Source organism: Chiloscyllium plagiosum, unplaced genomic scaffold (assembly GCF_037043375.1).
Source record: "Chiloscyllium plagiosum isolate Xiang-an unplaced genomic scaffold, Cpla_swu_hap1 HiC_scaffold_3, whole genome shotgun sequence".
In the NCBI taxonomy this organism is placed as follows: Eukaryota; Metazoa; Chordata; class Chondrichthyes; order Orectolobiformes; family Hemiscylliidae; genus Chiloscyllium; species Chiloscyllium plagiosum.
This window is the reverse complement of record NW_028270141.1, coordinates 69,861,565-69,884,537: the sequence shown is the minus strand read 5'-3', so window position 1 is coordinate 69,884,537 and position 22,973 is coordinate 69,861,565. Positions and strand designations below refer to the sequence as shown.

General features: G+C 41.0%; 1 protein-coding gene across 1 annotated transcript in view; it reads left to right on the top strand.

Moving 5' to 3' along the window:
• LOC122544234 (ectonucleotide pyrophosphatase/phosphodiesterase family member 3-like) overlaps positions 1 to 22,973 on the top strand; it is a 148,676-nt gene that overhangs the window by 53,765 nt on the left and 71,938 nt on the right. Inside the window, exons 5-9 of the mRNA XM_043683314.2 lie at positions 2,463 to 2,542; positions 9,063 to 9,182; positions 16,251 to 16,360; positions 18,252 to 18,317; positions 21,345 to 21,417. Of these exons, the coding sequence (XP_043539249.2) occupies positions 2,463 to 2,542; positions 9,063 to 9,182; positions 16,251 to 16,360; positions 18,252 to 18,317; positions 21,345 to 21,417 (449 nt within the window). The remainder of the gene's footprint in view (positions 1 to 2,462; positions 2,543 to 9,062; positions 9,183 to 16,250; positions 16,361 to 18,251; positions 18,318 to 21,344; positions 21,418 to 22,973) is intronic.

The window sequence follows — 22,973 nt, the reverse complement described above, 5'->3', positions numbered from 1 at the left end:
AGGCAGCATCCAAGGAACAGGAGAATCCTGTTCAGCAATGAATTATAGAACACAACATCATCACTGAAATAAAGATATGGGCATGTTACAACACCTGATGGAATCTGATGGTTTGGTCACATTTTCACAGAGCCATGGAGACTCAGTGAAACTTTAAAATGGTGGACTGAACCCAGGTCTAGAAGTCTCATCCCTCCCCATTTCCAACACTTTGATTTTTGCCAGTAGAACTGAGATGGGTGTGAAGGGAACAGGTACAAATTGATAACTGGCTGTTGGTGAAGAATCTATCTCTGCCTTAAAAATGTTCAAAGACTCTGTTTCCATTAAATTTTGAGAAAAAGTATTCCAAAGACTTATCACCCTCTCTGACAACACAAATTCTCCTAATCTCTGCCTTACATGGGTGGCCTGTAATTTTTTAAAAGGAACCCGAGTTCAAAGTTCTCCCATAGAGGAAATATCCTGTCCACGTGCATCCTGTGAAGACCCTGCAGTCTTATATTCCCAATCCAACTGCTGCTACCTCTTCTAAATTCCAGTAGATACCAATCCAACTTGTCCAACCTCTCCACGCAGAACAAGCTATCTACTCCCAAGTATTAGTCAGTATATTATATCGGAACTGCTTCCAATATATTTATGAGTTTCCTTTAAATAAGGAGATCAATACTGTACACAGTGCTTTCACCCAAAGCCCTGTATAACAGCGATGTGCTATTGCATCCTTTTAGCTTTCCTTATTACATATTGTACCTCCATAATAGCATTTACATTTTATACACTAGGATGCTTCAATGACCACTTAAATAATTATAGTTATTTAGTAGTCTGCCAAAATGGATAATTTAACAGTCAGCAAATTTAGTTATCATACTTCCACTCTCTTCATTCAACTTAATCATTTAAATTGTAAACATTTGAGTTCCAACACTAATTCCTGTGGCACACTACTGATTGTATCGTGCTGATCAGAAAATGACCCATGTTTGCTAACTCTCCTTTCCTGTTAGCTAGCCAATCTTCTAATATATTATTAGCAGATATATAATCTGCTAATATATTATCCACTACCCCATGAGCTTTTATTTTCCACCATACATGTTTAAAGAGCCACCTTTTCTGATACCTTCTTGAAATACAAGTACCATACATCCACTAGTTCCCCTTTTATCTAGTAGATACAGGGCAGCTCACTGGCTCAGTGGTTAGCATTGCTGCCTCACAGCCTCAGGGGCCCGGGTTCGATTCCAGCCTCAGGTGACTGTCTCTGGCGACTTTGCATATTCTCCCCGTGCCTGAGTGGGTTTCCTTCCACAGTCCAAAGATGTGCAGGTTAGGTGAATTGTCCATGCTAAATTGCCCATAGTATTCAGGGATGTGTAGGTTTTGTGCAGGGGGAAATGTACAGTAATAGGGTAGAGGACTGGGTCTGGGTGGTTACCCATCGGAGGGTCGGTGTGGACTTGTTGGGCCAAATGGCCTGTTTTCTCATTGTAGGCATTCTATGATCTATGAGATGTTACTCCCTCAAGGAACTCTAATAAATTGATTAACATGATTACTCTTTCACAAAATTATCAGAGAACATCACAAGGGCACCCGCAACAATGAACCTCATTGCCCCGTGGCCGAACATTTCAACTCCCCCTCCCACTCTGTCAAGGACATGCAGGTCTTGGGTCTCCTCCAGTGCCACTCCCTCAACACCCAATGCCTGGGGGAAGAACGCCTCATCTTTTGCCTCGGGACCCTTGAACCCCCATGGCATCAATATAGACTTCACCAGTTTTCGCATTTCCCCTTCCCCCACCTTATTGCAGATCCAACCTTCCAGCTCAGCACTATCCTCATGACCTGTCCCCCCCGGTCAATCTTCCTTCCCACTTATCCACTCCACCCTCCTCTCCGATCTATCACCTTTATCCCCACCTCCATCCACCCTATTGCACTCTCAGCTACCTTCTCCCCAGCCCCCCCCCCCCCATTTATTTCTCTACCCCCGAGACTCTCAGCCTCATTCCTGATGAAGGGCTCCTGCCCGAAACATCGATTTCCCTGCTCCTCGGATGCTGCCTGACCTGCTGTACTTTTCCAGCACCACACTAATCTGGACTCGAATCTCCAGCATCTGCAGTACCCATTTCTGCCTTTCACAAAACTATATTGACTCTGTCTGATTACCTTGTGTTTTTCTGTTACCCTTTTATAATGTCTTTAAAAATGGTTTCTAATATTTCGCTGTAACAGACATGAAGCTAGCTGATGTTTTGTTTGCTGCTTTCTATCTACCTCAGCTTTTGTTTAAATGAGCTACGTTCACTATTTTCCACTATAATGGAACCTTTCTTGGATCTGAAACTCAGTTCTGAAGTCTGTTGATGTTGACAAATTAATGTACTTAAGGTGAGTTATCGTAGATGGAATAAAAGCAAGTTGATTTTCTTTATGATTCTTGGCAGGTACCTGTGGTGTGCATGCTCCATATTTGACGCCAGTGTACCCATCCAAAACCTTTCCTAACCACTACACAATCATCACAGTAAGTAGGTGTATGCAGTTTCATGACATGGGGGCACCTCTTATTACCTGTGTTGCTTCTTGATACTAAATGTCTGCTGACAAAACTCATTTTGAAGTTGACAAAATCTCCTGTCCTAATATTATATCTCAGTCATAAGCAGCTTCACTTAGTTGGAAGAGCTGCTGTCGTCTGCATTTTCACTCTAGATAATCTTGTTTTACTTATATTTTTACACAAAAATCACCATTTTAAAATTCAAGAGCAATTGTTACTTGCAGCTTACCCAAAATACTTAAATGGGAACCAACCTGAGAAAGGTTTGCATTTGGTACAAATTGCTAGTTCCCCTTCAAATAGGATTTTGTTGCACAGAGGAGCTGCTCCAGCCCATTGTGTCTGTGAGGGACTCCGCTCATTTCCCTGGCCAGTATTTTATTACGTTAAATTCTGTTTGTGGCACTGTTTCTAATTATCTACTTCATATCGTAACAACCATCCTATGTAGTTGTTCAGAGTCAACTTTTCAAAAAGAAAACGTCATTTAGGCACAAATCATCCAGTTTTCCTATGAATTTTCCTGACCCCCTGCTACAGGTGACAACATTTAGAATTCTGAAGTGGCAGATCATTTGATAGTTGGGAAAAACATTATTGAAAAGGTATTACCTCATTACCACCCCGCACCACCGATGAAGGCTAGTGTAATTTGCACGTTTTTGTAATGAATTTGAAGCTCCCATTCAAATAGAGGCTACAATGTGGGAGGATAGATTTGGCCAAATCACAGTCTGTAAGGAACGAAAAGAGTTTCACAGTTTGTAGTTTGGAGTTGCGGCTGGCCCAAACCAGTTGTCCCTATCAAAGCTGAGGCAGTTTAAAGTAATTCTTGGCCTGTCTGACCTTCTGGAGACACTGCTGGGTTGCTGTGGAACTGAACTATTTAAATAAATTTCCATCAATTGCAAAATGGAAACTAAATTAATTGCTGGGGTGGACACAGAATCCACTTACCTCAACCGCTGGTTCAATCTACTCATCGAAAAAAAGTATACTTAATCCACACATAAAGACTTGGGTTTGTTATGATCCCTTCACCTGCCAGTGATTCAAATATCATTGTATATTCTGACCATAATTTGATTAACTCGTCAGGGAGCTGTCTTCAAATCAAGGTTTTTATTGTTCAAGCCATTAATCATTGGTTCCCCAGGTGTTCAATACTGCTGGTGATTTTGAATGATGCTTTGCCAGTAGGGTAACCTAGAAGATCTTACAGTCTCCAGGGTGGGGTTATAGGATGGGTAGGAATTGTGAGTTTCATAGACTCACTGTCACCTGTCCATATAATTGGAATATAGAATGTAAATTAGTGTAAGTTGAAATGACTTTAGTCTGTTTCAAAAGGTCTGTCTTTTCAAATGTTCAGTTCCTGTTTCTAGTCAGTTTGTAGAAATCCAAGCTCAGCAAAAGCAGCCATGCTTGTGACATGCCACATACAATATTTGTTATGCTGGGTCACATGGTCAGTATGTCATTATACCTTCAAGAGACATGCTCATGACATCAATGCACCATAGCATAAGACCTTGGATAATAAAGGTCTTATAACAATTTTAAATGGAATCATTTGAAATATGACTTGCTACTGGTGTTCCCTGTTGTAATCTAATATTTACATATGATAGTTAGCTGCAATAACTTTTGTTGGATTCTTCAATACCACAGTATCCATCCACCTTTCTTATATTAGGTGTGATAACATAAGCATTGCCACATGAAGTAAAATACCTTGCTGGAGACAAAATCATATCAGTTTCTTACTAACACTTAAGAGTATACAGAATAAACCATGCTTTGGAGGCGCACCATAGGTAGCAGGTCAGGACAGTAGGAATTGGATATGGTATATGTGAGAGTTAAGCAGCTGAAGTACATTTCCAGACCTCTGGGCAAGTAGCCAATCAGTCATCCATCATTTATGACTTTTTACAAACTGTTTAGTTTTAATTTTCTGATCTCTTTCAAACAATCAGTACACTTCAAAAGTAGCACATTCTAATGTAAAATTTTCAAAGGTTGTATGAGAACTATTTGTCATTATAGAAATGCAATTTTGTCTTTGTTTCTTCAACTCTTTCTCTCCTTCCATGTAATAGTCATTCATGACTCAAAATGTCTTTCTTTTCATTGGATTAAAATAAAAATCAGGCTCTGTAGAATTGAAATAAGGCAGATGAATGCATAGCTGGAAAGATGGTGCGGAAGGGAGGACTTTAGGCTCCTGGACACTGGGACTGAGGAAGATGGCACCTGTCCAAGAACTGTACCTGAATAGAGCTGAGACAGCATTCCTCATGAGGCAATTTACAAGTGCTATTGGTGTGGAGTCGAGGGGCTGGTGAAATCACTTAGCAGGGATGCAGGAACCAAGAGAGAATATTAGAAAAAATTATCATGATTCATAAAGTACTTGGAGATACACTTCGAACTAGCATTAAGAGTAGCAAGTTAATAGGTGATATCAGAATGAGGAAGGCAGAGATGAAATATAAATCAGGGTTATTGTGCATGTATGTGAATACACAGTAAATAAGATTGGGGAGTTACAGGCACAGATTGAAATATGAAAATATGACGCTATTGAGAAAAGAGATCTGGCTCAAGGAAAGGCAGTACTGGGTGTTGAGTTTTCATGTACAAGTTGTTCAGAAAAATTAGAAAAAGAAGGAAAAAGGAGGGGTGGAATATTGGTTGAAGAATGTTGCAGTGCTTAAGAAAGAGGATGCCTCAAAGGGTTCAAGGTCAGAATCAATTGCCACATGTAGTCTATAGAGCAACAACTAATGGGAAGGATGTGGAGGAACAAATGAGCAGGGAACTTAGAGGGATGCCAGCATTATAAAGTAGTTATAAAGGGTTGACTTCAAATACCCAAATATAGACAATGATACTGGTAGAGTAAGGGGCATTGAGGGGCAAGTTTTCTTAGTTGTGTTCAGGAGAATTTCCTACAGCAGTATGTGTCCAGTCCAACAAGAAAGGATACACTTTCTGAGCCTGGTCTTTAGATATTTAGTAGGCCAAGTGGCTCAAGTGTCAGTGGTAGAACATGTCAGAGACAGTGATCGTGGTTAAGTAAAGTTCACAATAAGGATGGACAATGACATCAGTCAACCCAGATGGAAATAAAATCTGTTCAACAGAGAGCTGACCTCAGTGGGACAAAGTCAGAGCCGTGAAGAGCAAACTAGAATGAGCAGTTAATAGGAAAAGCATTAACTGAACAGTGAGCTACTGTTAAATGAGCAATGATATGGGTACAGTCCTGATACATTCCCTCAAATGTGAAAGTTAGAACATACAAACACAGAGCTTGCCGAGGTGACAATGAAAATAGAAATTAAGATGAAGAAGAAAAAAATGTACTTATGGTAGGTTTCAGTTGGATAATACATTTAAGAACTGAGGAGAATACAGCAAGAAGTTTCAGAAGGCAGGTAGATAAAGCAAATAGGAGAAGCAAAGAGGGATAATGAGAAAAGGCTGCCAGCCAATACAAAGAGGTGATCCGGAGTCTTCTATAGGTATATAGATAGTAAAAGAGTGGGAAAAGGAGGCTGAGCACTGATTAGAGAGCAAAAAGAGGATTTACACACTGAGTCAGGGGGCTTGGGTGGGGTGTTGAATGAATATTTGTATCGGTCATTAATGAAAAGAAATCTGCTTGGCTCATTGTGATATGAGACAACTCTGTCACTAGAAGGGTTGATAAGGAGGAATTGTTGAATAGTCTTTTGAATCGTAAAATTGACAAAGCATTAAAACTGGATGAGATGCATCCAAGAATAGTGAAGGAAGTGGCAGTGAACCTGACCACAATCTTTTCATCTTCTCTGGAAGAGGTGCCAGAAGACGCAACTATAAACATCATGACCTTGCTAAAGAAAAGTTGTAACGATAAGTTCAGCAATTGCAGGCCAGTGAATTTAACTTCAGTGATAGGAAAACTTTTAGAAATAATTTTTCACTATAGAATTAGTAGTCACAAAGGAAAAGATGGGTCAATAAGGAAGAGTCAGCATGGATTTCTGAAAGAGAAAATTGTGCTTAACCAACTGGCTGGAGTCTTTAAGAGGACAAAGCAGACTTAATAACAGAGACTATTGATATGGTGTACATGGACTTCCACAAGGAGGAAAGATATAGGTCTTGAAATAAAAGACATTTAAGCAATGTCGATATAAAATTAGTTACGATTGAAAACAGAAAATAATGGGTAAAAACAATGACTGCAGATGCTGGAAACCAGAGTCTAGATTAGAGTGGTGCTGGAAAAGCACAGTAGTTCAGGCAGCATCCGAGGACCAGTAAAATCAACGTTTCGGGCAAAAGCCCTTCATCAGAATACAGGCAGAGAGCCTGAAGTCTGGAGAGATAAATGAGAGGACGGTGGAGGTGGGGAGAAAGTAGCATAGAGTACAATAGGTGAATGGGGGAGGGGATGAAGGTGATAGGTCAGGGGCGGGGGGAGGGTGGAGTGGATAGGTGGAAAAGAAGATAGTCAGGTAGGACAAGTCATAGGGACAGTGCTGATCTGGAAGTTTGGAACTGGGGTGAGGTGGGGGAAGGGGAAATGAGGAAACTGTTGAAGTCCACATTGATGCCCTGGGGTTGAAGTGTTCCGAGGTGGAAGATGAGGCGTTCTTCCTCCAGGCGTCTGGTGGTGAGGGAGCAGCGGTGAAAGGGCTCAGGACCTCCATGTCCTCGGCAGAGTGGGAGGGGGAGTTGAAATGTTGGGCCACAGGGCGGTGTGGTTGATTGGTGCGGGTGTCCCAGATATGTTCCCTAAAGCGCTCTGCTAGGAGGCGTCCAGTCTCCCCAATGTAGAGGAGACCGCATTGGGAGCAACGGATACAATAAATGATATTGGTGGATGTGCAGGTTACAGAAAATAATGGTCAATGAATATTTTATGGCTGAGAGAAAGTTTGTAGTGAAGATCCCCCAGAATCACTATTGAGCCCCTGCTTTTCCCAATGCGTTGTAATAATCTAGAAATTGGTGTGCACTGCACAGTTTCAAAATGTGTAGATGACTTGCAACTTGGAAGAATTGTGAACTGTGAGGATAGTGTAGAGCTCCAAAGGGACATCGGCTGGCACAAAATATAGGTCTGTCAACCTCCTGTATTCACTCTGGGCAATTGAGGCAACTTACCATTCTAAGAAATCGCGAAGCTGGAAGAGGTCATTGGAGAGGGGTGAAATGAGCTCTAGCTAAGATAAGAAAAGTCACTTTTTAAAAGAAACATTGGTTTCTACAAGCACAGGTTGTGGTCATCTGTAAAAATATTTTGGATAGAGGACTTATACAGTTAATGGTAGGGCCCTGGGGACTGTTGCTGAACAAACACCTAGTTCCTTGAAAGTAGAATTGTAGGTAGACAGGGTGGTGAAGAAGGCATTTGGCATACTTGCCTTTATTAGTCAGTGCATTGATCTAGGAGTTGGGGCGTTATGTTGTGGCTGTGCAGGACATTGGTTAGACCACTTTTAGGATGCTGCATTCAATTCTGATCTCCCTGCTATAGGAAAGATGTTGTTATTGCCAGGATTGGATGAATAGGGCTAAAGCAAGAGGCCGTTTAGGCTGAGGCTGTTTTCCCTGTAGCGTCAGAGACTGAGTGTTGACCTTGTAGAGGTTTGTGAGATGATGAGGGGCATGGATAGGATGAAAAGCTAAAGTTTTTTTTCCAGAGTAAGGGAGTCCAAATCTAGAGGGTATAGGTTTAAGGTGAGAAGGGCAATGTTTTCATGCATAAGGTGGAATAATCTGCCAGAAGTGGTGGTGGAGGCTGGTACAATTACAACATTTACAAGGCATTTCTTTGTGTACGTGAAGAGGAAGGATTTGGAGGAATATGGGCCAAATGTTGGCAAATGGGAGTAGGTTAGATTAGGATATCTGGTCAGTGCGGATGAGTTGGATTAAAGGATCTATTTCCATGCTGTATAACTGTATGACTTTATGACCGTAAACAAACAATGATTGATGTAATTTCATGGTTGGGCTGTGAGAATGTTACTGGCTTTACTAGTGTGACAGGTTGTGCATCTCAAGTACAGAATGCACGATACTCATCACATTGAACCTTTAGGTTCCCCTGAAGTGAGCAAAGCAAGCTAATTTCTTGTTTAAGCATTATGTTATTTCTACCTAATAATGCTAGCACTTTCAGGGTGTAGTCCAGTTAGTCACATTTCACCACTCTTTCCAAATAACCTTGTGATTCTTTTCAGTTTGCTTCAAACTCCTAACCACCTGATGTCGAAAAAAAGAGAAAATTTTATCCACATTTCTATCTGAATTCATTTATTAACTATCTTAAATTTATAGTCCCTGATTGTCAACCTATCAGTCATTGGAAGCCAGTTCTCTTCATGTATTCTGAACTGTTCTTGGTCTGAAATGTTGTTTTCAATTTTCATTTGTTAATACAAATGTCTGAATGGTCTTGTGCTATTAATTTTGATTTCAGGGTCTATATCCAGAATCTCATGGTGTAATTGACAATCGCATGTATGATGTGGACATGAATGCCTCTTTTAGCCTTCGAACAGAGGAGAAATTCAATCCCCTTTGGTACAAAGGACAGCCTGTGAGTATTGAACTCAATAATATTTTGAGTATCAGAACAGTAAAATTGATGGTGTAGTACACAGAAGGGAATTTAATTTCCTCTTGTTGGACGGGTAGTTATTTAGTCAGGCAGGAAGCTGACAGGGAGCACCAAGGAAAATCTGCTACTAAAGAGAGTGGATGAAGTGTATGGCATGGATGCATTTACCAGGAAATGAGAGTAGATTATGGTGGAGAAGGGAATAGAGGCTTACAATGATTGAGAGAGATGAGGACACCCAAGTGGAGCATAAATGCTGGGTTTCCCAACCAATCTCTCATGCTGTCTCTCTCATGTACTCGCTCTCTCTCTCTCTCATACCAATCAATTTCTCTCTCTCTCACGCACACATGCCAATCAATTTCACTCACAAACACACATTCCAGCTAATTTCTCTCACAAACACGCACTTTTTTTTGTGGTTTACATCCAATATAGTCTTGCATAAAGAAGAAATGTACATTCAATTGACATTTTGCACAGGGACTGCATTCACTGGAACCCAGTGTTGAACAGTTCCTGAGGTCCTCTGGAACTTTAAGGATCAGGCTGGTACTTGGACAGGATCTGGACTCCCTTTGACAGCAGACAGCAAGAGCTGACACCTGAAACTGTCCAATACTAGCAGCTAAAGCAATGTCTGCTCTCAGAAAAGCACTCTGTCTTCATCAGGAACTGCCAATATATCTTAGGAGAGAAGTAACTGAGAGGTATTACAGCTTCCAGGGTGGGTGATGCTAGAAAGGGTGGCAAAAGCGTAGCTGACAGTAAATCACATGGGTGTGCCAGCCTTCCTTGATGCTGTATCCACAAAGTGGGCCCCGAGTGCATGTGCATGATGGACCCACCTTTAGCTGACCATGGGAAAACTCAATAGGATTTGTTGAGCAATTGTTCCTGATGCAGTGAGTTCAGTTCTGGTCATTGCTAGAATTACTATTCGTAGACATTTAACAGTCATCGTTTGACCACTAACTACCACCTCCCAGTGATTAAGCTCTGGGTGGAATTGTGAGGGCCAGGGGTCTCTGTAATATTGTTGGTCTTGGTATTTACATAATCTGCTGATGTAAGGAAAGGATAATTCAGCTCAGAAACCTCTTCCTATGGCTTCATCTTGACACAGGGCTCAGTGATTAAGACCATGTGACATTACATCACTTCCTGTGATAGTATGTCTTATTAGCATATTGCACAGTTTAAATACCCCATTTTACTTTGATTCCATCTCCAACTGTACCTTCTCCCTCCAGAGGAGCGTGGAATTCTGTTCCTAACATCACGGAACAATTCAGTCGCTTGGTTTGTGCAGAGATAATGCAACGACCTTTCAAATGACACAAAATATTCTGTGTTACTGGTTAAATATTAACTGCACCATATCAACATGTGCCTTTTTGTTTCTACTTAATTGCTTATCCCAGTCGACAGTGGTTTCTGATTGTGGTTGTAGTGTTAAATTTTGTCACTTCTTAAAAGTAAAAATGTTCATACTGTACTTATTTAGTTCCCATCTCCACATCCTCTGTATCATGCTCCAGATGAGTGGGAAGGTAAACATAACCACATTTCTTGGCATCTGCTAATGTGAGCAGAATTCTGTGCCTGAGCGATCAAAAACTGTTTTTTAAGTCTGCAATTTTTTCTGCTTTTTGTGTGAATAAAATGTGCTCAAGTCGAATTGAGGAACCTAAATCTCCAGTACTGGCATTGTTTATTCTTTTAATTCAAAATAGTTGTCACATGACGCCTGAATCTGCAATGATTCTAAGTTTGTGTTTGAGTTAACTGCTTTGGACACAACGTAAGGGATTTACTTCAATTCACTTGCAAAACAATATCACTGCTTGTTGTTCTTTGTCAGCTATCATAGTGAATCCATTGTCTCCATGCTTAAAGCATTTTCAGTTAAAATCAATTTTAACAGCACTTTGACAACATGGTATTCCCTCTCTAACAAGAGGATATTCTATCAGATGACCAGTTTAAAAATTATCCAATCATTTCAAGTTCAGCTTATTAATGCTGACCTTATTTGACTTGAGAATTTACAGTCAACAATACTAAAAATATTCCAGAAAATATTACAATGCAGCAGTTCCTCTCATGATGCATTTCATTCGTAAATTCTTTCTCCCAAGGGAATAATAAATAATTTAAATTTGTAAAATACTGAAAAATGCCTGTTTTCCACATTGAAATAAAAATTGGACACATGAGATATGCATAGCACGTTGCTAACACTAATCAGAAAAAAAATCACAAGGTAACACATAGGTCGTCTTTACATTTTTGGTATTGGCCATTTTTAATTTTAGTTCTTCAGGTTGAATTTTATATATGTGTATGCATTGGTATCAGTATTGGTTGACACAGCTGTGAACATATTTGACAAAAATGACAATGTTATTTGATCCTCCTGTGATACTTGAAACATTGAACTAGCATCCTGTAAAATAGGAACAATGTCCTGTCTTTATTTTTATCCACTCACAAAATGTGAGTTTTGCTGGCTAGGCCATCAATTATTGTCCATCTCTAGGGTAGATAAGAGTCACTTACATTGTTGTGAGTCTGGAGTCACATGTATGCCACACCAGGTAAAGATGGCAGATTTCCTTCCATAAAAGACATTAATGAACTGGATGAGTTTTTCCAACAATTGAAAATGCTTTCATGGTCATCATTAGACCCTGAAATCCAGATTCTTTACTGAAAGCAAATTATACCTTCTGCCATGGCTGGATTTGAACTCAGGTCCCTAGAACATTATCTGAGTATCTGGATTAATAGGGCCACAGGACGAATCCAATGTGGCCAATTACCACCTCATAAATCTACTTCAACCATCAACAAAGTGATTGAAGGCATCATCGACATGCTGTCAAGCAGCACTGGCTAAGCAATAACTTGCTCAGTGATTTCAGTTTGGGTTCCACCAGAGCCAGTCAGCAACAAACCTCATTACAGCCTTGGTTCAAATGTGGACAAAAGAACTGAATTCCGGAGGTGAAAAGAGACTGACTACTACTGACATCAAGGCTGCATTCAAATAAGTGCTTCATAAAGGAGCCCTGGTAAAACTAGAGTTAATGGGAATGATGGGAAAATACTGTTGTTTGGAGTCATACCTGGCACAAAGGAAGATTGTTGTGATTGAACTCTGGAGTTCAATCACCTCAGCTCTAGATGTCTCTGTAGGAGTTGTTCTGTGTAGTGTCCTAGGCCCAACCACCCTATCCTGCTTCATCAAAGACATTCTTTCCATTATAAAATCCAAAGTGGGAATGTTCGCTGATGATTGCAGAATGATCAGCACCATTCACTGCTTGTCAGGTACTGAAACAGTCCAGGTCCCGATGCAGCAAGATCTGGACAATATCCAGACTCGGGCTGTCAAGTGGCAAGTAACATTGTGCCAGGAAAGTGGCAGGTAATGACCATCTCCAACAAGAGTGTATCTGACCATCAAGCCTTGACATCCCATGACATTACCATCGCTGAATCCCCCACAATCAATGTCCTAGAGTTACCATTGATTAACAACTCAGCTGGACCATCCATATAAACACTTAAGCTTTCAAAGTGGCTAGAAATCCTGCAGCATGTAATTCATCTCCAAACTCCCCAAAGATTGTCCACCGTCTAAAAGGCATAAGTCAGGAAAGAACCATTTGTGTGCAACCTGACACCATCCAGGACAAAGTAGCCACATTGGTAGTATATCCACAATCACTCACTCCTGATGTACAGTAGCAGTGTTATGTATTTCAGAAATTCACCAAGGCTCCTTCAATAGCACTGAACCCACGATCACAACCATCTAGAAAGACAAGGGCAGCAGATACATTGGAACATCAACACCTGCAAGTTCCCCTCCAAGTCACCCACCATCCTGACTTGGAAATATATCACCATTTGGTGTCATTGGGTCAAAATCTTGAAACTCGCTTTCTTACAGCATACACCAAACAGACTGCAGCAGTTCAAAAATGCAGTTCACCGCCATTTTCTTGAGGGCATTTAGGGACTGGCAATAAATGCTGGCCCAGCCTGTGATGCTCACTTTTAAATAAAAATAAGCCTGAAAATCCATTCCAAGCTATTAAGCTGGTCTGTAATTGATCATGTGCTGCTGTTTCTGCATCTGGAGGTTTCACAGTATTTGTAATAGCAGCAGTAATGCTAGCTTCTAGGTTGAATCATTGAATCTCATTTGAAACAGATCTGTGATAAATGTAAGATAGAGCACACAGCCTTTATGAAAGGGACACCTGTTCCTAAAATCTGTCGCAATGAAGCTACGTGTTATGTTCTCTGAGGATAGCACAGAACCTCTGCAAGGAGCCAAATGCACTGAAGAAGAATTTAACCGATGTGCTTTTAACTCAAGATGACCCAACAAAGTATCCGTATTCCCAAGGAGGTGCCAAGAGGGTCCCTTCTCATATTCTTTTCCCCTCACCCCACCTCTTGCATCAGTAGTCATGTCCTAGTTTCCTGTTATGTGTAAGGATAAAACAGCTACAATTTATTTATCGGAATTCCTTCAGAATGTGTGCCTTGGCCAGCATAATTAACGATCCCTCCCACCCCGGTTATATTCTCTTCCACCTCTTCCATCAGGCAAAGATAGAAAAGTTTGAATACATGTATGAACACCTGGATGATCTCCAGACTGATTTTGCAATAGGATATGACTGACCAACCATCAAGGTCCAAACTGATTTCAGTTACTTGTCAGTACTAACACTGACCCAATTCCCAGACTTGTGTTGGATCAATTGCCTTATTGACAGTGGCCAAACCCTATGGACTACAAATGGTTCAGCCCCTGGACTGACTGTGATAATACTCCCTGCCTCAACTCTACCCTCTCTTCACTGAACACACCTCGTTTTTGACTTTTACACAAAGCCATTGAGAGCTACAGTTCAATTTGACAGTAAGAATCTGATTTTAGAGCTCTCGCCCAATTAATTCACCATACTTGTCATTACTGTCACCATCTTAGAGAAGGGAAAGTCATTGTCTCTGTTCCTACATCCACTTCAAAATTGTACTTTTTATTTTAAATTGCCTCTCTTCACCTAATGATCAAATATAGCAGTTCACACTTTCTCTCACTATTAAATTCCATCTATGTGTCTGCTTATTTTACCAATACGTTTGCATTCTCCCCTCATTTGTTTACTACACTGTAGAGATTTTTTGTCAACTGCAGACTTTCAGACCAGACTCCGTATGTCCATGTCACAGTCATTGATCTCTATCAGAAACTACTTATCATTCTAGGCGGAGCCTTCGTACTGATTTCTAGGTATAACGGGATCTTTCTGTCCAAAGCTGAGGGTGGTCTTGAGAGGTTGTTGTTCAGATTGGAGGCCTGTGATCAGTAGTGTTCCACAGGGATCGGTGCTGGATTTACTTTTGTTTGTCATCTACATTCTCATCTAAATAATTTATATAAAAGTCATGGTTAGTAAATTTGAAGATGACACCAAGATTGGTGATATAGTGGGCAGTGAAGAAAATTATCTAAGATTACAAAGAGGACATGATTAATTGGCTGAGGAGTGGTAGGTGGAGTTTAGCTTAGATAAATGTGAGGTACTACATTTTGGTATTACAAGCAAGGACAGGACTTATCCAGTAAAAAGTAGGGACTTGGGTAGTGTTGTACAACAGAGAGACCTAGGGGTTTAGGTACATAATTCTTTGAACTTTGAATCACATATAGGTCGGGTTGTTAAGAAGGCATTTGGCACGCTTGTCTTCATTTCTCAGACCTTTGAGTAGACGAGTTGGGATGTCATGTTGAGGTTGTACAGGGCATTGGTGAGGCTTCTTCTGGAGTACTGTGTCCGGTTCTGGTTGCCCTATTTTAGTAAAGATATTATTTAGCTGGAGTGAACTTGAAGAGAGCTTACCAGGACGTGGCCAGGAATAGAGGGTTTGAGTTATTGGGAGAAGCTGGTTAGGCTGAGACTTCTTTCACTGGAGTGTAGGAGGTTAAGGCATGATCTTTTCGAGGTTTATAAAATCATCCGAGGTATAGATAAGGTGAATGGCAGGTGTCTTTTCCCTAGGGTAGGGGGTTTCAAGACAAGGGGGCATATTTTAAGGTGAGAGGAGAAGTATTTAAAAAATACACGAGGGGCAATTTTTTGAACACACTGGTTCGTATGTGAAATGAAATTCCAGAGGGAGTGGTGGATGTGGGTACAATTGCAACACTTAAAAGACATTTAGATAAATACATGAATAAGAAACGTTTGGAGGGTTACAGGCCAAGCACAGGCAAGTGGGACGAGTGTGGTTTGGGATTATGGTTGGCATGGACTGATTGGACAGAAGGGTCTGTTTCCATGCTATATGACTCAATGCTATATGACTCACTTGATGTTTTAGTACTTGCTCATTTGAGCCAAATCTGACCCCTGCCTTCGCTTGACATTTTGTGTCTCACCTCTTAGCATGAGATACATCACAGAGGCTCACAATTCTGCTGTGCCATAAAGCGCAGAGTCAAAGCCTGGAGGTTTGTTATGGCTATCAGTGGTTCTCAATTAAGTCAAGAGAGAGAGCTTGCAGTAAGGGGGTCCTGAGACAGTGAGTTGAGGGGACCCTCTGATAACGGTTGAGGGGCTTGTTCAGGGTCAGGATGCTGCCCACGTAAGGGATGATGAACTGAATGCTGGGCAGTGCGCCAGCCATCTGTCCTGCTGTGGGCTGTTTTCCGCTTGGAATGAGAGAAAGGCAGCATTAAAGGAGGGAAAATGGTAAGACGTGGCGAGAAAGCTTACTGGAATCATGGAGAGAAATCCTCCATAAAATTCAATGAGAGTGACAGAGGGAAAAAAAGGTAAGATTCAGCCCAAAATGTCCTGCTGCTGCCAAGCACCCATCATTTGGTTATTTGTGTCTGCATGAATGAAAATAAATGACTTTTTTTTCTTTCACAATAAATAGGAATGTTTGTGAATTCTGTTAAAGGTTGTACAGAGATTTGATATTAGTTACTAACTTTATTTGTTCTTCTTATAGTTGTGGTTGACAGCAATGTATCAGGGTCTGAAGACCGGTACCTTTTTCTGGCCTGGATCTGAAGTCAGGATAAATGGAACATATCCAAACTTTTACAAAGTGTATGATGGGTGTGTAGAACAATAGCTATGTTTTTTTTACTTACCAAAATATCATTCAGTTTATGTTTTAAGTTAGTGGAGGCAGTGTCATTATCTTTGCACTTTATTTTGACAAGGCAAGGTGTTGTTAGGGGGATGCCTACATCCTCCCACGAGGAGGTTGAACAGTTCATTAACTTCACAAACACCTTCCACCCTGACCTCAAGTTCACCTGGACAATCTCCGACCCTCCCTCCCCTCCCTTCCTGGACTTCTCCATCTCCATTTCCAGTGACCAGCTCAATACGGACATCTACTTCAAACCCACCGACTCGCACAGCTGTCAACACAACACCTCCTCCTAACCATCCCTCCTCTGAAAACGCAATCCGTTGCTCACAATTACTCTGCCTCCGCCACATCTGCTCCTAGGAGGCCCAATTCCACTCCAGAACATCTCAGTTGGCCTCCTACTTCAAAGACCCCAATTTCCCCCCCCCCCCCCCCATGCCCTCCAGCGCATCTCCTCCACTTCGCGCACCTCTGTCCTTGAACCCCAACCCCCCAATCACAACAAGAACAAAACCCCCCAGTTCCGGTTCTCACCTTCCACTCCACCAACCTCCGGAAACAACACACCATCGTCTGCCATTTCTGCCACCTACACTCAGACCCTACCTCTAGAGATATATTTCCCTCCCCACCCAATCTCAGCATCCGCAGAGAGCATTCCCTCTGCAACTTCCTTGTTAGGTCTACATCCCTCACCAACCCACCTTCCATTCCCGGTACCTTACCTTGCCACCGCAAGAAGTGTAAAACTTGAGTCCACACCTCCCCCCTCACCTCCATTCAAGGCCCCAAAGAATCCTTCCACATCCAACAGAGATTTTGCTACATCTCCAACCATCTTATCTGCTGTGTCCGTTGCTCTCGATGTGGTCTCCTGTACATTGGGGAGACAGGACACCAATGTGCGGAATGTTTCTGAGAACACCTCTGGGGCCACGCACCAATCAACCTCACCGCCCCGTGGCTAAACATATCAAATCCCCCTCCCCCTCCGCCAAGGACATACAAGTCCTGGACCTCCTCCACTGCAAGATCCTCACCACCCAATGCCTGGAGGAAGAACGCCTCATCTTCCACCTTGGGATCCTCCAACCACACCGCATCAATGTCAATTTCACCAGTTTTCTCCTCTCCCCTTCCTCCAACTTGGTACCGCCCTCTTGAACTGTCCTACCTGCCCATCTTCCTTCCCATCTATCTGCTCCACCCTTCACTCTGACCTATCGCCATTACCCTCCAGTTTCATCTACCTGTTGCATTCCTAGGTCCCTTCCCCAGCCCCACCCTCCTTCCATTTATATCTCAGCCCACTTGGAAACATGCCCACATTCCTGATGAAGACCTTATGCTCAAAACGTCAACTCTTCTGCTCCTCAGATGGTATCTGACCAGCTGCGCTTTTGCGGCGCCACACGTTTTGACTCAGATCTCCAGCATCTGGAGTCCTCACTTTCTCCACATACGTCCTTTACCATCCGTAGTGTGCACCTATTCCTGCTGTATCACAAATACTGGACAGTCTCTCCATATGGCCTAATGACACCAATGGGGAATGCTTCGACCAGAGGTTCTCAGTGACAATCAGTGGATGACTCTAGATCTGTAGCTGTCAATGAAAGGCAGATTCACCAAGGGTAGAAAATCGTAAGTTCTACAATAAATAGAAAGTAAATTCCAATGATTTAATAACTCAAATAGTAAAGATGAAAATGACCTTTCATCTATTTGGGGTTATTATGAATTAAAGATCATTTCCTAGTTATGTGGTTGTAAAACTTGTCTTTCATTTAGCACTGAAACTTAAGAATAACTACAAATTCACAGAATTGCATATTTTCCTCTTTTAAGCTCTATTCCATATGAAGAAAGAGTTTTCACTATTCTTAAGTGGCTTGATTTGCCAAAGGAAAGCAGGTAATTATTCATATTTGTAAAATCTTTGGTTGGCATGATTAAGCAGAATGTTTGAAATATATCATTCTTATTGCTGTTTAGTACATTAAAACACAACTGGTCATAAGTTTTGAATTATCTTTTCCTTTGTTCCAACAAGTCACTGTGCTGATTTGAGGTGTGGTTCCACAGGCACTGGTTACCAGTCCAAGAAGACATCCGAATGACTGTTCATGTATGAATTTGCAGGAAGTGTTAGCAGATTTTCTGGGTCAAAACACAGCTGTATTCAGTCTTGCTCACATTTATGGCCCATGCTTCCATCCAGGGACCCCTTGATATCCTTTGGTCCTAAGCTGACTTCAGCTAACTTAGCACAAGTCAGGCGTTCAAAATAGAATGCTTCCTGGTCTCTGACCTCTCATACCACATGAAACAGCATATTTACATATTGAACTTTAGGAATACAACATGTTATAACTAATCCTCTTTACCATGAATGTGGAATTCTTGAAGCAGAAAAGCACAACTTGTTGCTGGCTGCTTTAATGACTTTTCCAGCATTGTGTTTATTCAGCTGGCTAGCATAGTTATGAGTTTATTTATTCTCATTGCCCTAACACTGGGCTGAACAGAAGGAAACTTCCAGATTTTAATCTCCAGAATGCCATTTAACAATTTGCAATTTTACATGGTGAGTCAGTTAGAAACAGCTCACTCCTTTAAATGAAAAGAAGCACTGAAAACAATGATTTTGTTTGAAACTGGCAGTTTTTATTTTAGGAAAAGAAATTGTTGTTCTGTTCTCACCCCTCCCACCCTACACCACCTTTGATCATTACAATTTTGCTGATCAATTAAAAGGAAACTGAAAAATAATGGAACTGCCTAATTTTTCAATTATTTATCCAACTGCCCCTTTAAGTGAGTTTTTTTAAGAGTAGCTCCTGCTCCTACTATTTCCTGATGATAGTAAATTAGACATTTTGTACTGAAGGGAAAATTTGGTATTAACAGCTTTAGTTAGCATATTTTATGTAGGTCTGACAGTGCTTCATGTATGGTGAATTATTTTGGAGTGTGGTGACTGCTATTTATGTTGGCGGATCTGCCATCAGTACACAGCACGATCCAAAAGATGAGAATTGTTTTGATTGGAAGGTTTGATGAACTTAGGGATTTTCATTATTAATAGGTAGAGACCAGATCGTGGATATGATTATGAGTATCCCAGCAGTAAGAACAGGCTTCAAAAGGTATTCAGCTAAGTCAGTATGCTAACTTCCTCGCATTCCAGGATGTAAGTCCTAGCCATCCTAAATGGCAACTGTCTGGTGAGGAATATCAACTTTGAGGTCACACTTTGCCACCTGATCTCTTCCAACCCTAAACAATTTCAGGCTTTAGTTGTGTTACCAATTTCACATTGTTATGAAGGAATCTTGAATGTGCATTATTTTGGAAAGTGGATGATTCTATTACTTAGCTGTCAACATTCTAAACCCATATTAAGATCAAGTGTTTGTACATTTGCGGTCTTCTGCCATTATAAATTATATGTTCAGGAAGTTGGTAGGTGTTGGGTCTTTGATTAATACTCCCTTGTCAAACAGTAGATACAGTTAGTAATCTCTTTGCTAAGAGATCTCATCAAACCCTTCTTTCCAATTCATCTTAAAATTTTCAGCTAACTATAACTGTAGTCAAACTGTCTACTTTGTTTGCATTTCTCTGCATCCTTTAGAATCTTTCTTAAGTACGGTCACATTTCTAAGTGAAGCTATTGATGTTATAACTAAACATTAATTATTAGTGATCTAGAGCTTTACTCACTGACAGCACATATTGGAAGTGTGGGGAACCAAATTATGGGCCCCAAATATTTTCTTTTCTTTGTAAAATGACTTTCATAGTTTGTGTCTCAATTACTGCTTGTGAAAAGGCATTTCATTTTTTGAATAATCGACGGTATGAAAGTATTTCATCTGACCTTCTCTCTCAATCTTCCAGTGATATTTTGGAACTTCTTCCCTCTTCTCATCAATTGACTAATCTCTGGAAATAATTATTTATTTTTTTCCATAAAACTGACCGTAATTTTGTAAATCATCAATAGACATTAATGCTGCAAAGCATTCGGGTTGTGGGGAGGGAATTCTTTTCACACCCTCCTTCATATTGCAGTGGTGTTTGATTAGACTAGATTACTTACAGTGTGGAAACAGGCCCTTCAGCCCAACAAGTCCACACCGACCCTCCGAAGAGCAACCCACCCATACCCATTCCCTTATATTTTACCCCTTCACCTAACACTATGGGCAATTTAGCATGGCCAGTTCACCTAACCTGCATATTTTTGGACTGTGGGAGGAAACCGGAGCACCTGGAGGAAACCCACGCAGACATTGGGAGAATGTGCAAACTCCACACATACAGTTGCCTGAGGCGGGAATTGAACCTGGGTCTCTGGCGCTGTGAGGCAGCAGTGCTAACCACTGTGCCACCATGCAACCCACCGTGTTGTTCCAGAAGTATATCATTGTATTGTCATACACACATCCGTACTCAAAATCACATTGAAAACAACAAATTCATTGTCCCAATTTGTATGAAACCCCAGAATGTGATTTGTCTTTTTTGTTGTCTTTGCGCTCATCATTCTTGCCTCTTAATGACACTCATTATTCATACCCCTAGATTAAAAATGATCCTATGTTTGCAAATTCTGAATGCTTCATCTAAAAGTGATTAGCTGTGATGTACCCTGTACCGACAACCTTTTTTGCAATTATTTTTGATTAAGTAAATTATGATGTGCAGTGTTCTAAAAAATCCAGCTGATCCCTTAATGCTTTAGTTATATTCAGAGGATGTTAACTTACATTTTTGGTACCAGCAATGGAGAGATCTATTAATACCTGTCAATATACTCCATTGACCAGAACATGTGATTACAGATTTTTTAAGTGTCAACATGTTCCAGTGTTATTCAGTTGTTAAGAGGTATTACGTATGTGTTCTTTCAAGATAGATTTGTTGTTGTTTTAGGCCTGACTTTTACACGCTGTATTTGAGTGAACCAGATCACGCAGGGCATGTAAATGGGCCTAATAGCAATAAAGTAAGTATATTTGATTCATTATTCTATAAAGCGATTAAGTTAATTCAGTAATTTTATAAACTGTATCAAGATGAGATTGAGCATGTTAACAGTGGACAACATTGCATAATCTTCCTGTAATAATTAATATCACAGTTGCATGCTGCAAGATGAATGACCTTATTTAATCAAGCTCAGTAGAGAGGCTACATTGTTCCCTGGGCAAGGAAAGAGAATTTAAAAATCAGCCCATTGACCCCTGTCAATAATACATTTATGTAAATGTCAGGTAATAGCAGAATTAAATCTGGGTTGAAATAGAGTCATAGAGACGTATAGCACGGAAGCAGACTCTTCGGTCCAATTCATCCATGTCGACCAGATACTCTAATCTAATCTAGTCCTATTTGCCTGCAGTTGGCTTATATCCCTCTAAACCCTTTCTAATTATATACCCATCCAGATGCCTTTAAAATGCTGTAAATGTATCAGCTACCACCGCGTCCTCTGGCAGCTCATTCCATACATGCACACCCTCTGTGTGAAAACGTTGCCCCTTAACTCCCTTTTTATATCTTTCCCCTCCCACCCTAAACCTATGCCCTTAGTTCTGGACTCCACTACCCCAGGGAAAAGACCTTGTCTCTTTACCCTATTCATGCGCCTCTTGATTTTATATATCTTATAAGGTCACCCCTCAACCTCCAATGCTCCAGAGAAAACAGCCCCAGCCTATTCAGCCTGTCCCTATAGCTCAAATCCTGTAACCCTGACAACATCCTTGTAAATCTTTTCTGAACCCTTTCATGTTTCAAAACACCCTTCCAATAGAAAGGAGACCAGAATTACACACAACCATAAGACATGCAGTTGTGGAAGCATATTTGCACAAACCTCCATTAATGAGATCAACACTTGCCAAAAACTTGCATTTTCTATCTGGACTAATCGGATAGCCCCCTACATTAATAAGATCTCATAAATGATTCATCTTTAATAATATAGCTGAATAAAGAGGAGTGAACTTCAAGGGTGCACAGACTCCCAATAGATTGGAAGGGCTGATCTCATCGGAGGAAGAGGATGACTCGGCCATGGCACGGATTGGACGGGAGATGCGGAAGGGGATTGTTTTACTATATGAACAGATTCAGCTAAACAGGAGGTATTCAGGCTTGGGGTACAGAATGAAATTTTGCCAAGAAGATGTAAATGCGATCAATCTGATCTTGTAAAGGTGTAGCTAATCAATGCTTGAGGCCTGATGGCCTGCCAAAGCAATGTCATTGTGTCAAACCTGCACTGATGCACCAACAGTTGCTATAAGTGAAGATTCTGGAGTCTTAACATCACAGGGAGTTGGACTACTCTGTTGTGAGGAGCTCCTATTTTGTTTACTGTTTGAGCATAATCAATCTAATCTTGCATCTCCATTTAACAATAGGTGCTTTTGTACACAGTGCAGTGAGTACATAAAAGGAACAGTCCACATCAGTGTAACTCTGCAATTATCCACTCAATTATCTGCCCAAAGCGAAGTTCTCCACATTCGGTCACTTCCCTGCAATTGTGCCCTT